Genomic DNA, 14,401 nt, shown 5'->3' with positions numbered 1-14,401 from the left:
CCCTGCTCTGGAGTCTGGACTTGAACCTTAGCGTTAGGGACCTACCAGATGAGGTCACCTGGTCGCGGTTGGTGGGCTCATATTTTGGCCAAAATATGCTAAGCACCTCAAATTGACTGTGTTATATTGCAGTGTTTATTATAATTATTCTGATTAGCAGTGTTTACTATTTAAAGTGTGCACTACATTCTCTCGTTTTCTGTGTGGCTCTACAGCCTTCAGCATGGTAGCACCTCTAATTAGGTTTAGAATTAGGGTGTGCAGTCTAAGCATCCCCCCCCCCCCCCCCCCCCAATACATTTCCCACCATCTCTTCCGAGAAAACCAAAAACTTGACACAGCACATTATAATTTATGAGATGGGAAAACTTATTTTAATCTTTAAAAAATTATTAATTGTATTTGGAGGCGAGATAATCTAACATATCCCTATTCTATTGTACTTATTTGCTGGGGCGTCACCTGTATGTGTAACACTCCTGGTTTTGTTTTTTGTTTCTGCTGTCAATGCCAGGAAACCAAGTATTGCTAGGATGTGTGGGAGAATATTGCGGAACTACAGGTACTGGCTGGCAAGTAATACTGTGACTTGTAGTTCCTCTACAGCTATTTGAGGATAGAAATATTGATTTCATAATAAAACATTTCTTAGAAGTGCACACTTTTAATGACCTCCAAACGTGTAAATGTTTGGCTTCACGTGTATACAGCTAGCTGATCATTTACTCATGCCCTTTTGGCAGATCATCTTCTGCTTTTGTCATTGTCCCATCCTCCTCTGTCTCACTTGTACTTCCTGGCCTCAGATGGCTGGCTCTCGGTGACTCACACTCTGTCAGACAACTTTCGAGGGATTCCCCTTGCCAGTCCCTAAATCACAGTCCCTCCTACTACATTGTACAAAGGAAAGAACAGAGTGCAAACACCCATCCAAGACTCGGTCGCATTCCAAGCAGTGTCGGGATTCCGGCGTCGGTATTTCGACTGCCGGGTTCCTGACCGTATCAGTCTCTACATCATGTTTGTGATAGTGTGCAGGCTGCATATAGGACGTGACGGAGACAGAGCGAGAGTAGTCATTCTCTGCTGCAGTATGTGCAGTCTACATACAGACACTGCAAGTGCTACAGTGTTCTAAAGAGCACGTCTCCTATGCAGGACAGAGCATGGGGATGTTACAGTCCCTTAATAAAAGGTACAATACACAATAACTTGAATGAATGGAGGATGTATATGTCATTATTATTTATGGGTGCCGACTAGACTTTTCTTGGCTCCAAAAATTTCTATGAAGTTCCCCAACTACGGATTAATTTTACATGACCGTGTATTTATATGTACTATTATGATATTGTATTATTGAGCTTAAAGTACAGTATAGGAGGACATTTAACTGTGGGCCACATTTTTCTCCATTACTTATCAATAACTAGGTCTTTAGGTGCATAGACAAATGGAACTACAGCCAGCAGCCAACAAGGAAGGGGTGTGCAAGTCCCCAAAAGACAGAAACCGTCATGCTAAATATGTGACTATAGGGTCATTCCATGAAAATGGTCTTTTTATGTAACGTTTGTTACCAGTTTTCATGACCAGCTTTGCATCAAAATTAAAGCATATCATGTACCACACAAACAACATTTACTTTGCACAAAATATTCAAAACACATGCTCAAAAAAATATATTTCACATGAACTATATTTCAAAATGTAACGTTTGTTACCATGGAATGACCCTATAGGTGTTTATGCTGATATAATATAATAATGACCAGTATATATAATACTCTTTATTAATTATCATTAAAACTTAGAAATTAAAAGACAGCTCCCAGGACTAGAGTTGCATGAATACAATAATAAATGTATAAAAATGACAATTATACACATCACATACTAATACAACAATAACGACAAAGCCGAGTCATTAATACATAATCCAGTATACTACGATAGGAGGCTGTCCTGGCAATGATTCTGCCACACTAGCCCCTGCTTATTGCAGCAGCAAAGGACTGAACTTCTGCTTAGCATATAGGGATCATCTTGATAAATGGCTTCAGACTGCGGTATTCTCTATTACTTAGCGGAACACATCTCTTTTAATCCGCTTTTGCAGATAGGAAAGTTGCTAAAACAGTTCCTTACTGGTATGTTGCCATTCCCTCTAGTCCGTGATTTTGGCTTGATAAACCGGCCCTGGGAGAGAATACCACGGCTTTACCTATGATAACACAGAAAGACCATTATCTAGGTCAGATGTTTCACCACCTGCACTTCTGACATTTGTTTCCTCGTTCCTGCAACGTCCACAGTGTTGTCACAGATAAAGAGAAATGATTTTCCCTCTGAGAACTTGATCCCTAACAGTAAGTGGGAATCTCCAAAGCACTCCTAAAATGCTGAGGAAGTATAGTAGGAGTGTATGCAGAGATGTTAATATGACTTGTGTATGATGATATAGCCATATATTCTACTCCACCATATATACCCATTATCCTTAATTGTTGGTAATGAAGATTTTTTTAATGGACTTTTTTTTATGTTAAAAAATGTCCATCTTTTCCAGATGGTGGGCTCTGTTTGTCAGTATTGCAACCAGAGATATTTGCAGTATTGCCCCTTGCAGCACCAGTATTTATCAATACTCCCCTGTCCAGCACCATGTGGACTTGTCTGCTTCCTTAGTGTTCTTCTGTTTTTGTGTCAGCAGCCTGGTACAGCTGGGGAAGGGTCCTTGCTTACTGTGCATTCATGACATAACGGTTTAACACAGCTGGGAACCAACAAACTCAGAGAGGTTTCACTGGAACCCATTGCCGGTCATAGAAAAATATCTGTAATGCCATCTTTTCACTGATTGATACATTTGTTTTAGTCGCCGTCAGCATAGAGTCAGTGGAAATGACAGTAAAGTGTAGAAAGTCTGGTAATGCTGGAGAAATTAGTATTTTTTTCCACCGTTAACCCTTTCATAAATAGCAGTGTGGATTAAACAAGCCTTTGCCATCTGTTTAGCTGGATACAAGGCTATGGGGTATATGCAATTCACGGCGAATCGCGGCAAATTATCGCCGTTTTTTAATTCGACACAATTCGACAGGTGAATTCCGGCAGGTGGCTGCCGGAATTCACCATATTCAATGAAAAACGGATTCGACATTCCCGCGGGCGAGAAACGGCCGATTTGCCGGATTTTGCCGCAAATTAAAAAAACGGGAAAAACCCGGAAAAAAATGGCGTGGGGTCCCCCCTTCAAAGCATAAACAGCCTCGGGCTCTTCGAGCTGGTCCTGGTTCTAAAAATGCGGGGACAAAATTGACATGGGATCCCCCGTATTTTTAAAACCAGCACCGGGCTCTGCGCCTGATGCTGGTGCAAAAAATACGGGGGACAAAAAGAGTAGGGGTCCCCCGTATTTTATACACCAGCATCGGGCTCCACTAGCTGGACAGATAATGCCACAGCCGGGGGTCACTTTTATACAGCGCCCTGCGGCTGTGGCATTAAATATCCAACTAGTCACCCCTGGCCGGGGTACCCTGGGGGAGTGGGGACCCCTTCAATCAAGGGGTCCCCCCCCCAGCCACCCAAGGGCCAGGGGTGAAGCCCGAGGCTGTCCCCCCCCCCCCCCATCCAAGGGCTGCGGATGGGAGGCTGATAGCCTTGAGTAAAATGACAGAATATTGTTTTTTCCAGTAGTACTACAAGTCCCAGCAAGCCTCCCCCGCAAGCTGGTACTTGGAGAACCACAAGTACCAGCATGCGGGAGAAAAACGGGCCCGCTGGTACCTGTAGTACTACTGGAAAAAAAATACCCAAATAAAAACAGGAGACACACACCTTGACAAGTACAACTTTATTACACACTGCCGACACACATACTTACCTATGTTGACACGCCGACTGCCACAGTCTCAGACGATCCGAGGTACCTGTGAAAAAAATTAGACTCACCTCAATCCAGTGTCCGGGAGATAATCCACGTACTTGTTAAAAAAAAAAAACACGAACACCCGTACCATGCCGGACTGAAAGGGGTCCCATGTTTACTCATCAGACCCCTTTCCCCGAATGCCGGGACACCACGTGACTCCTGTCACTGAGGTCCCTTCAGCCAATCAGGAAGCGCTACTTCCGTGGCGCTCACCTGATTGGCTGTGCGCGTGTGACCTCAGACAGCGCATCGCAAAGCCTCTCAATGGTGGGAACTTTGCCGTCAGCGGTGGGGTTACCCGCGGTCAGCCGCTGACCGGCGGGTGACCCCACCGCTAGCCGCAAAGTTCCCACCATTGAATATAATGGAGAGGCTTTGCGATGCGCTGTCAGCTCAGACGCGCACAGAGCCAATCAGCAGAGTGCAAGGACGTTGCGCTCGCTGATTGGCTTACGAGACCTTTCAGTGACCGCTGTCACGGGGGGTCTCTCTGCATTCGTGGAAAGGGGTCCCATGTGTCAACATGGGACCCCTTTCAGTCCGTGTGGTACGGGTGTGCGGTTTGTTTTTTTGACAAGTTCGTGGATTTACCTCTGGACCATGGATGAGGTGAGTGTATTTATCTTTTCTTTTCAGGTACCCCTGGATTCTACTTGGAGAAGAGGACCGATGTCGGCGTGTGAACATAGGTAAGTATGTGTGTGTCGACGTATGAAATAAAGTTTTACTTTCACGGTGTCGGTCTCCTGTTTTTATTTGGGTATTTTTTTTCCAGTAGAACTACAGGTACCAGCGGGCCCGTTTTTCTCCCGCATGCTGGTACTTGTGGTTCTCCAAGTACCAGCTTGCGGGGGAGGCTTGCTGGGACTTGTAGTACTACTGGAAAAAACAATATTCTGTCATTTTTCTCAAGGCTATCAGCCTCCCATCCGCAGCCCTTGGATGGGGGGGATAGCCTCGGGCTTCACCCCTGGCCCTTGGGTGGCTGGGGGGGGGACCCCTTGATTGAAGGGGTCCCCACTCCCCCAGGGTACCACGGCCAGGGGTGACTAGTTGGATATTTAATGCCACGGCCGCAAGGCACTGTATAAAAGTGACCCCCGGCTGTGGCATTATCTGTCCAGCTAGTGGAGCCCGATGCTGGTGTAAAAAATACGGGGACCCCTACTCTTTTCGTCCCCCGTATTTTTTGCACCAGGCGCAGAGCCCGGTGCTGGTTTTAAAAATACGGGGGAACCCCTGTCAATTTTTTCCCCGCATTTTTAGAACCAGGACCAGCTCGAAGAGCCCGAGGCTGGATATGCTTTGGAGGGGGGACCCCACGCCATTTTTTTCAGGGATTTTACCATTCTATCCAAAAAAAAAAATATATATATATTATTTTAAAAAATATATAAATAATACTTGTGCCTCCAAAAAAGACTAACCAAGTACCTAATCCCTTCTAATATAAATAGATATGATATTACCAAGAAAAAAACACACAAAAAAAACATGTTTTAATTTTTTTTTATTAGTTTCACCCACCAAAGTGTGGCGGATTGAAAATGACGAATTTACTGTCTAAAAGCACTGTTGTCGAATTTCCAAACTTCCATTGAATAGACTTTGGTCGAATTGCAGCATGTGTATCATTGCAAAAAAAGTCGAATTTGTCAAAAGTCGAATTTTGAAAGTCCGTTTTTTTGTCGGAAAGTACTGAATTGCATTGTCGATTTTTTTTTTTTTTTTTTTTTTTTTTGGCGAAAAATTCCCGAAATTCGACAATTTCGGGAATTCGACCGCAATTGCATATACCCCTATATGTAACTTGACCAATAGAACCCTTATGTCTTGGCAAAGAAGCAAGATGGTAATGAAGGTTACAGTAAGTCCTGCTTTTATATTCTTGAACTCATGATTGAGGACGTACCTGTTTTTGGGTCTGCTCCTAGTGTATCACGTACATGTCAGTACTTTATTTTTATTTTTATGTATTTGAATTAACTATTTGTTTATTTATTTAAAAATGGGTTGAATTATTTCCATATTTGTGTTTCATATAGATAGTTATAGTGGTGCTTCTTACTATAGAAAGCAGTAGAAGTTTTTAGGGAGATGACCGAATTAGTTGGCACAGAAATGCCCTGGATTACAGGGGTTACCAACAAATAGCAGAACCAGGATTTGTGCCTGTGTAAATGATAAAGTGGAAGCAACTTATTGTGTAAAACTTCATCTGTTCTTTCCAGATCACATTTGTTTTTTACGGTTAAATCAGTTTTGCAGTTTTTCTTTGTCCCAATCTTCTGCTTCCTATAGGAGAATGAAGGAAGTGCAGTGGAGCCGGTCTATGGTGTGATGACTGATGCAAGAACAACCACACTATAGTGGTTAGATTCGGTAACGGTTATGGTTACTATACTATTCCCACTCGTGGGTGTCCACGACACCCATAGAGTATGAATAGAACCTGTGGCGAGCGCAGTGAGCCCGCAAGGGGCTTCGTAGCGCTCCCCCCTCTGCCAGCCATGTAATGATCCCGGCGTCGGTATGGTAACCGGTGGTCTCCTCCACATATCATGTTTGAGCCAATAAGTTCAAAGCTCTATAATGGGATGCATATGAACCATTAACTTTATTAAAGCTTGGGGGGGCAATTACATTTTTTCTGATGACATTTATGTTGTCTGGCAGCATAGGCAATGTTCTGGGCCTATTGCCAGCGTGAGGGGGTCGGATGGAGACCTAGCCCATGGCATGGTCGGACATTACATTATCAGAGATGGGTCTAGTGAGAACATGAAGAACTAAATGATCGGACAATAGGTTGGAGTCAATGCATGAAAAGGAGAGGTATCCAGTATATGTCCTGTTCTGTTTTGTGTAAAGGTCACTAGGGATTTACAGCCCCAACCTCCATTGTTAGTCTAAGGATAGGGATCCTGGGAGACAAAGTGGGCAACACTGCTGAGGTAGAGCTGTGTTTTTGTTTTTTTTGTTTTTTAAATAGTAACAGCTGTCAGAAATTGGTTCTCTTAGTTAAAATCATTATGGTGGTTACATTTGCTGCAATTTGACATGTGAAATATAAAGGATTGAATTTTGAAACCTCTGCAACTATAGAAATGGGCACCTTCACAGGTGGACGTTAATTCAATTCAGTTGCAATTGACCAATGTTTTAGATCTGTGCATGCGCAGAAGCCGCACTGAGCATGTGCAGATATGGTCCTGCGTCATCGGACGCAGTGTGGCTGCAGCCATTTGGTGGTGGGGTTGGGTGGGGCATTTAAGGGCCCCGTTTTTGATGCGTGCTGAAACCAGTGGTTGCGTCTTAAGTCGCATTGGGGGAGGTGAATGAAGCAGTGAAAAGAGTAGAGAAGTATGCCAGTGGAGAAGTTGCCCATGGCAGCCAATCAACTGCTACTTATAATATTATAGAATACCCTTGATAAATGGTACCTCAATGCTGATTGGTTGCCATGGGCATCTTCTCCACTGGCTCACTACTCCACTCTTTTCACTGTTTCATACAACTCCCCCCAAATCACTGGCCTCAGCTGCTTAGTTGTGGCGTGCATTCTTTGGGTTGCTCAGATGCCCATTGGCGGGCGCGATGTTGCTGATGGTGAGCTGATGCAGCGGATCGGAGAAGGCAGCGGTGGGGGTCTCGTTCCATAACTTCTCAGATCCGCTTCTACCTGAGACGCAGCAATGACACCACTTTCGACCACCCTCTGAATCAGTCCCACAGTCTGATGCATTTTGTCTTACAGATTTTGCGTCTTTTTCATGACTTCAGTTCCTTTACAGGGCCTTTTGCTGATATGGCTCTAATATGTAGCATACACATTCCCTTTGTTTTCTAAGGCCTGCTGGACAAGTGGTTAACAGTGAATTCCATTCTTATGACACCAGTGACCTTACTAGAAAACGTGTAAATGTGAGACCAATGTGAGCATACAGAGAGTAGTAATACTAATCTGCTTTTTCTTCTTTTTGTTTTGGGTGTGTCTGTAACCTATGAATCTAGCATTCTGCATCGCTGCAAGCACAACAGGAAATGAAGTGAGTAATAGGACCAGGAAGCTTTAATGCATCATTTATATATGTATAATGAAACTGAAAATACAACTTATCAATATTAAAGATTTCATACATGGACCATGAAGTCAAAAATGACCTGACATTCTTTTGAAGTTCTATTAAAAATAAAGAAAGAACCTCCCACTTTATTCATGGTTTTCACATCTTCTGGACAGTATCCTGATACATTTGTACAAATCGAAAAGCAGGAAAGCATCTTCTGGACAGTATCCTGATACATTTGTACAAATCGAAAAGCAGGAAAGCATATGTTTTAGTTGTTGATTTGAAGATCTGTGTAGGGTCCTATTATAATTATTATATTATAATAATGAAAGCATTATTATAGGAACTAGGTGCTTCATCGCGCCCTACGGGCGCTCTTCACACCGTCAAAAGGGGCTACGCCCCCTTAACCCCTGCACGCCTTGCTGCGGTTCAATATTTGTATGAGTGGATAGAGGGGATAGAGAGACGCGGGCCGGTAGGGAGGGGATAGATAGAAGGGGGGCGGTAGGGAGGCGATAGAGAGACGCAGGGCGGCAGGGAGGGGATAGAGAGACGCAGGGCTGTAGGGAGGGGATAGAGAGACGCAGGGCGGTAGGGAGGGGATATATAGAGACACGGGGCGGTAGGGAGGGGATAGAAAGACGCGGGGCGGTATGGAGGGGATAGAGAGACGCGGGTCGGCAGGGAGGGGATAGAGAGACGCGGGGCGGTAGGGAGGGGATAGAGAGACGTGGGGCGATAGGGAGGGGATACAGAGAGGCGGGGCGGCTGGGAGGGGATAGAGAGACGCGGGGCGGTAGGGAGGGGATACAGAGACGTGGGGCGGTAGGAGGGGATACAGAGACACGGGGCGGTAGGGAGGTGATACAGAGACGCAGAGCGGTAGGGAGGGGATACTGAGACGCGGGCGGTAGGGAGGGGATACAGAGGCATAGGGAGGAGGGGATAGAGAGAGGCGGGCGGTAGGGAGGGGATATAGAGACGCGGGGCGGTAGGGAGGGGATAGAGAGACGCGGGGTGGCTGGGAGGGGATCGAGAGACGCGGGGCGGTAGGGAGGGGATAGAGCGACGCGGGGCGGCTGGGAGGGGATATAGAGACGCGGGGCGGTAGGGAGGGGATAGAGAGACGTGGGGCGGTAGGGAGGGGATAGAGAGATGCGGGGCGGCTGGGAGGGGATATAGAGACGCGGGGCGGTAGGGAGGGGATAGAGAGACGCGAGGCGGTAGGGAGGGGATAGAGAGTCGCGGGGCGGTAGGGAGGGGATATAGAGACGCGGGCGGTAGGGAGGGGATAGAGAGACGCGGGGCTGTAGGGAGGGGATAGAGAGACGCGGGGTGGTAGGGAGGGGATATAGAGACGCGGGGCGGTAGGGAGGGGATAGAGAGACGCGGGGCGGTAGGGAGGGGATAGAAAGACACGGGCGGTAGGGAGGGGATAGAGAGACGCGGGGTGGTAGGGAGGGGATATAGAGACGCGGGTCGGCAGGGAGGGTCCCCAGTGAGGAAGCTGATGAAGAGAGGGGGGAAAGTAGTGGAGGGGAGGGCACCAGAAGAGGAGACTTGTGTAAAGTGGCGAGCAGACATAGAAACATAGAAACAATGGGTTTCTATGTGTAGGATGGCCGGAGGGACTCACCGTTGGGGCTGTGGGCGGCTGCTGCAGGCTGGTAAACAGTACAGTGTCCAGAGGCGTCACTGGGTCAGCATTTCAGCATTACTGTTACACACATCTCTCCCCCCCCCCACCGCGGCCGAAAAGGGGGCGTGGTCTGCTGTGAAAGGGGTGTGGCCTCGCGGGTCTGTTCTCTCTCGCTCCGGGGGTGTTTCCAGCTAGCCTGTAGATGCTGGCAGCCCCCGGAGACTGGAGAGTGTGTGCCGGCTGTGTGACAGGAGGAGAGTGCTGCAGGAGATGACGTCACTGCAGCACTCGCCTCCTGTCACAGCAGGAGAGCTGACAGCGGGATTTGTGCGGAGGAGGCGGCGGGTCTGTGTACACGGCGCAGGGAGGGCTATGAGAGCCTTCTCCTGCGCCACCCGTCCCTCCTAATGTGTATGCCGGGGGCGGCATCAGCCGTTGTTGTTGGGCCGGCGCCGCGGCCGGGGAATCAGCTGCTGATGGGTGGGGGGGAGGGGAGAGAGAGAGATGGACAGGCAGCAGGAGCAGAGACTTGCTGACTCCGCCCACCGCTGTGACTCCACCCAGCGTTACGGGCACAGAGTCACAGATTTAGACAAATATATAGGAGATTATAGGTCATTGATTTGCTTTTACTGCTTGTGCAAGGGGAGGTGGCTGATAGACAGTTAAAAGATATACAGTCATTCGGTCAACACCATATGGTTGACAGGGTCAAAAGTACGACAGTCAAAAGTCCGACAGGGTATTTTGTCTTGTATACCACACCCTGTGCAAGTTCATCTCCAGTTGCTGCTTATTATACAGTACTTGCAGCATTCCTCTTGTACCTCCATTTACTGCTTCTGTCAGCTCTGCTGCTACAATATCCACTGCTGCTCTGCCTGTCAAACCGTCAAGACGCCTCAGCACCGTTCCACCAGTGCTACTGCTATAGATAGGAAGGTTTTTTTTCCTGCTACATCAGCCATCTAGCAACCAAGGCTCCGCCCCCTCCTGGAGGCCCCACCCCCTCTGTGGTCCTTGGCTCCCCCTGGAGAGAGGGTAAGTTAGGGACCGTTTCCCATTCCTTAATAAAGGTTTCTTTTATATCCCCTTCTGGTGATCTCTGCACCTTTCTGTCCTCTGCAGCTCTTTCATTAACCCCTTCATTCCCTTTTAAATCTCACTGCCTCCAACCCGATCCCTCTGTGCACAATTTCTGACACTTCCTCCTCTACTGTCTGATCCACGCTGCATCTTTCTGTGCCCATCTCCTTAATTCTTCTATTGTGGGCACTATGTGCGTAAGGGGCACTACTACTGTAGGGACCGTTTCCCATTCCTTAATAAAGGTTTCTTTTATATCCCCTTCTGGTGATCTCTGCACCTTTCTGTCCTCTGCAGCTCTTTCATTAACCCCTTCATTCCCTTTTAAATCTCGCTGCCTCCAACCCGATCCCTCTGTGCACAATTTCTGACACTTCCTCCTCTACTGTCTGATCCACGCTGCATCTTTCTGTGCCCATCTCCTTAATTCTTCTATTGTGGGCACTATGTGCGTAAGGGGCACTACTACTGTGGGCACTATGTGCGTAAGGGGCACTACTGTGGGCACTATGTGCGTAAGGGGCACTACTACTGTGGGCACTATGTACGTAAGGGGCACTACTACTGTGGGCACTATGTGCATAAGGGGCACTAATACTGTGGGCACTGTGTGTGTAAGGGGCACTGCTACTATGGGCACTATGTGTAAGGGGCACTACTACTGTAGGCAGTATGTAAGGGGCACTACTACTGTGGGCATTATGTGTGTAAGGGGCACTAATACTGTGGGCACTATGTGCATAAGTGGCACTAATACTGTGGGCACTATGTGCGTAAGGGGCACTAATACTGTGGGCACTATGTGCGTAAGGGGCAATACTACTGTGGGCATTATGTGCGTAAGGGGCACTACTACTATGGGCACTATGTGCGTAAGGGGCACTACTACTGTGGGCACTATGTGCATAAGTGGCACTAATACTGTGGGCACTATGTGCGTAAGTGGCACTAATACTGTGGGCACTATGCGTAAGTGGCACTAATACTGTGGGCACTATGTGCGTAAGGGGCACTACTACTATGGGCACTATGTGCGTAAGGGGCACTACTACTGTAGGCAGTATGTAAGGGGCACTACTACTGTGGGCATTATGTGTGTAAGGGGCACTATTACTGTGGGCATTATGTGTAAGGGGCACTATTACTGTGGGCATTGTGTAAGCGACACTACTACTGTGGGCATTATGTTTAAGCAACACTACTGTGGGCATTATGTATATAAGGGACACTACTACTGTGGGCATTATGTGTGACTTTTGTGTGTCATAAAGTGAATATGGGACATTACTATGTGGTGTTATGTGAATAAGCTTGTGCTACTGTATGGTGTACTTTGAATTGGGGGAACAAATGTGTGGACATGCCTTTTTCTTTTAAGACCACACCTTTTTTGTGCGTGTGCTGTCCCTTTACAATGTGTGGGAGGGAGGGCGCAAATTTATAGATGGCAGGGGGTCGCCGAACACCCTAGCACAGGCCCTGCCTCTAGTACCTGCATTTACTGCTTCTGCCAGTACATCTCCAGTGCTGCTTATTCTGCCTGCAGCACTCCTCTAGTACCTGCATTTATTGCTTATGCCAGTACATCTCCCATTGCTGTAAAATCAGACCACAATAAAGCTTCAGTTCCAGCATACCACCTCCTACACTATACGCTCGACCTACATCTTGCCCACAAACTACCTCACCCTATAGTGTTCTCTCCAGGATCTTTTTCAGGCAGGGTGCTAATCACAGTGGAGGGCACATTGTAATTCTGAAGGGCAAATAATTGCAACACATCACTCTCTACGGCTGTGTGACGAATTGTAGGCACTAATGTGTAGCATAGTGGTATATGTATTATTTAAATCTTACCTACTCAACACCCACATGCTTTTTCAACGCCCTTCAAACCTTCCCACCTGCAATCAGATCACCCCACATGCACCTTCGATGACAGTGACCCATACATACATTATACAATACCCACAGTAACCCCATACATACAGTACTCACAGTTCACCGCACATACTTTACATAGAGAGGTGTGTAAAAGTTTCCAGATGCACAAAAAGTATTATATTTACAAACAAAGTGAACATTACATTACATTATTTAAAAGTTTTTGCCAGAGGAGTTTATGCAAACTTGCATGTGTTCAAACTACTTGGTGAAGCAGTTGGACCAGTCCAAAGCAGGTATATCTTCTACATGTCTGATGAAGGTTTCCACTGCAGCTTCCTGTGACTCCGAACCCACTCATCTTGCGCTTGATTTGTGGGAAGACTTAGACGTCACAGGGTGCCAGGTCTGTACTGTACGGTGGATGACCAAGCTCCTGGATGTGCTCATGGACCAGAAAATCCACCACTTTCCTGGACTTGTGGGCAGAGGCATTGTTGTGATGGAGAAGGGCACCACGAGTGCGAGTTCTTGGACGGTTCCTGGAAATGGCTTCCAGCATTTGTGGCAGGCATTGATGGTGCGCTGCTACACGCGTGGTACGGTAGCTACATGGCCAGTCTTAGCCACAAAAACAGCCACCGTCTGCTTGGCTTTTGTTTTTTTTTAATTTGATGTTGTCTGTATGTTCATCTGTTTTTTTATCTCTATATTTTATAAGGTCTTTTCTGTCCAGATGATTAATTCTGTGTCTTTGTTCAACTCCTCTGCTTGATACCCTTATTGAATGAAATTTTGTATCATGTCTTCGCTTTGTTCCATATATGTTTTATGCTGGCTGCAATTTCTTCTGATTCTTTGTAGTTGACTTGATGGTATGCTTGCTTTCCAATTTTTATGGAGATTACTGGAATTTGGTAAAATATTGTTTCCGCTTACTTCCTTGATGTGAGTCTTGGTGTTAATTTTATTGTTTTTGATAAAGATCTCCAAGTCTAAAAAGGTTACTGTATCTCGACTCGTATTTGTTGTAAATTCCAGATTGATAGTGTTATTGTTTATATGTGAAATTAATTTCTGAAGATCTATATCAGTTCCTCCCCAGATGAAGAAAATATCATCAATATACCTGTGCCAACAGACTAGGCTGTCTTTGAAGGGATTGTTTGTCCAGATGGTTTGATCTTCCCACCTAGCTACGAAAAGGTTCGCGTAGCTAGGTGCAAATGACGTGCCCATTGCTGTTCCGCATTTTTGGCGATAGAACTGGTTGTCGTTCCAAAAGTAATTATGCGAATGACAAATGCAAAAATAGAAAAACTTGAAGATATCATCCTCCAAAAAACACGAAAATTCAAAAGAGACCTACAAGACATTGAGTTTTATCGGCACAACAGAAATGCAAAGAGACAATTTCAACCACGGAAATATCAAGAGATCAACAGACCAACAAGAACTGCTAGCACACAAAGAAATAGGACATACCAAGACCGTCATCAACAACAACAAAGAATAAACAAACCAACAAGAGCACCACTCATTAATCAAAATCCAAAACACACAGGACACACAAGCCATCAACCATGCAATCAAAGAAATTTCAGCTTTACTATAAATCAATACAAGCTCATTAAAGATTCCTATACATCTGGGAAAGAAGCAGCTGAAAAAGAAGAAAATCAAGAATACCAGTCACTCATGCAGACAATACAAAAAAAAGAAACTGAAAAATCACAAGGAGGGAAACAATCCACTAAGAGAAATTATTGCGAGGACTCA

General features: G+C 46.1%; 1 protein-coding gene across 4 annotated transcripts in view; it reads left to right on the top strand.

Annotated features, from left to right (window-relative positions):
• Positions 1-14,401, top strand: part of PUS10 (pseudouridine synthase 10) — a 236,160-nt gene that overhangs the window by 104,154 nt on the left and 117,605 nt on the right. For all 4 annotated transcript variants that reach the window (XM_063918222.1, XM_063918221.1, XM_063918223.1 and 1 more), the window contains exon 5: positions 7,952-7,986. In XM_063918222.1, coding sequence (XP_063774292.1) covers positions 7,952-7,986 — 35 coding nt within the window. The remainder of the gene's footprint in view (positions 1-7,951; positions 7,987-14,401) is intronic.

The sequence above is a fragment of the Pseudophryne corroboree genome, chromosome 4 (genome assembly GCF_028390025.1).
Source record: "Pseudophryne corroboree isolate aPseCor3 chromosome 4, aPseCor3.hap2, whole genome shotgun sequence".
Lineage (NCBI taxonomy): Eukaryota > Metazoa > Chordata > Amphibia > Anura > Myobatrachidae > Pseudophryne > Pseudophryne corroboree.
The sequence above is the reverse complement of the archived record's forward strand: the minus strand, read 5'-3'. Positions and strand labels throughout refer to the sequence as shown.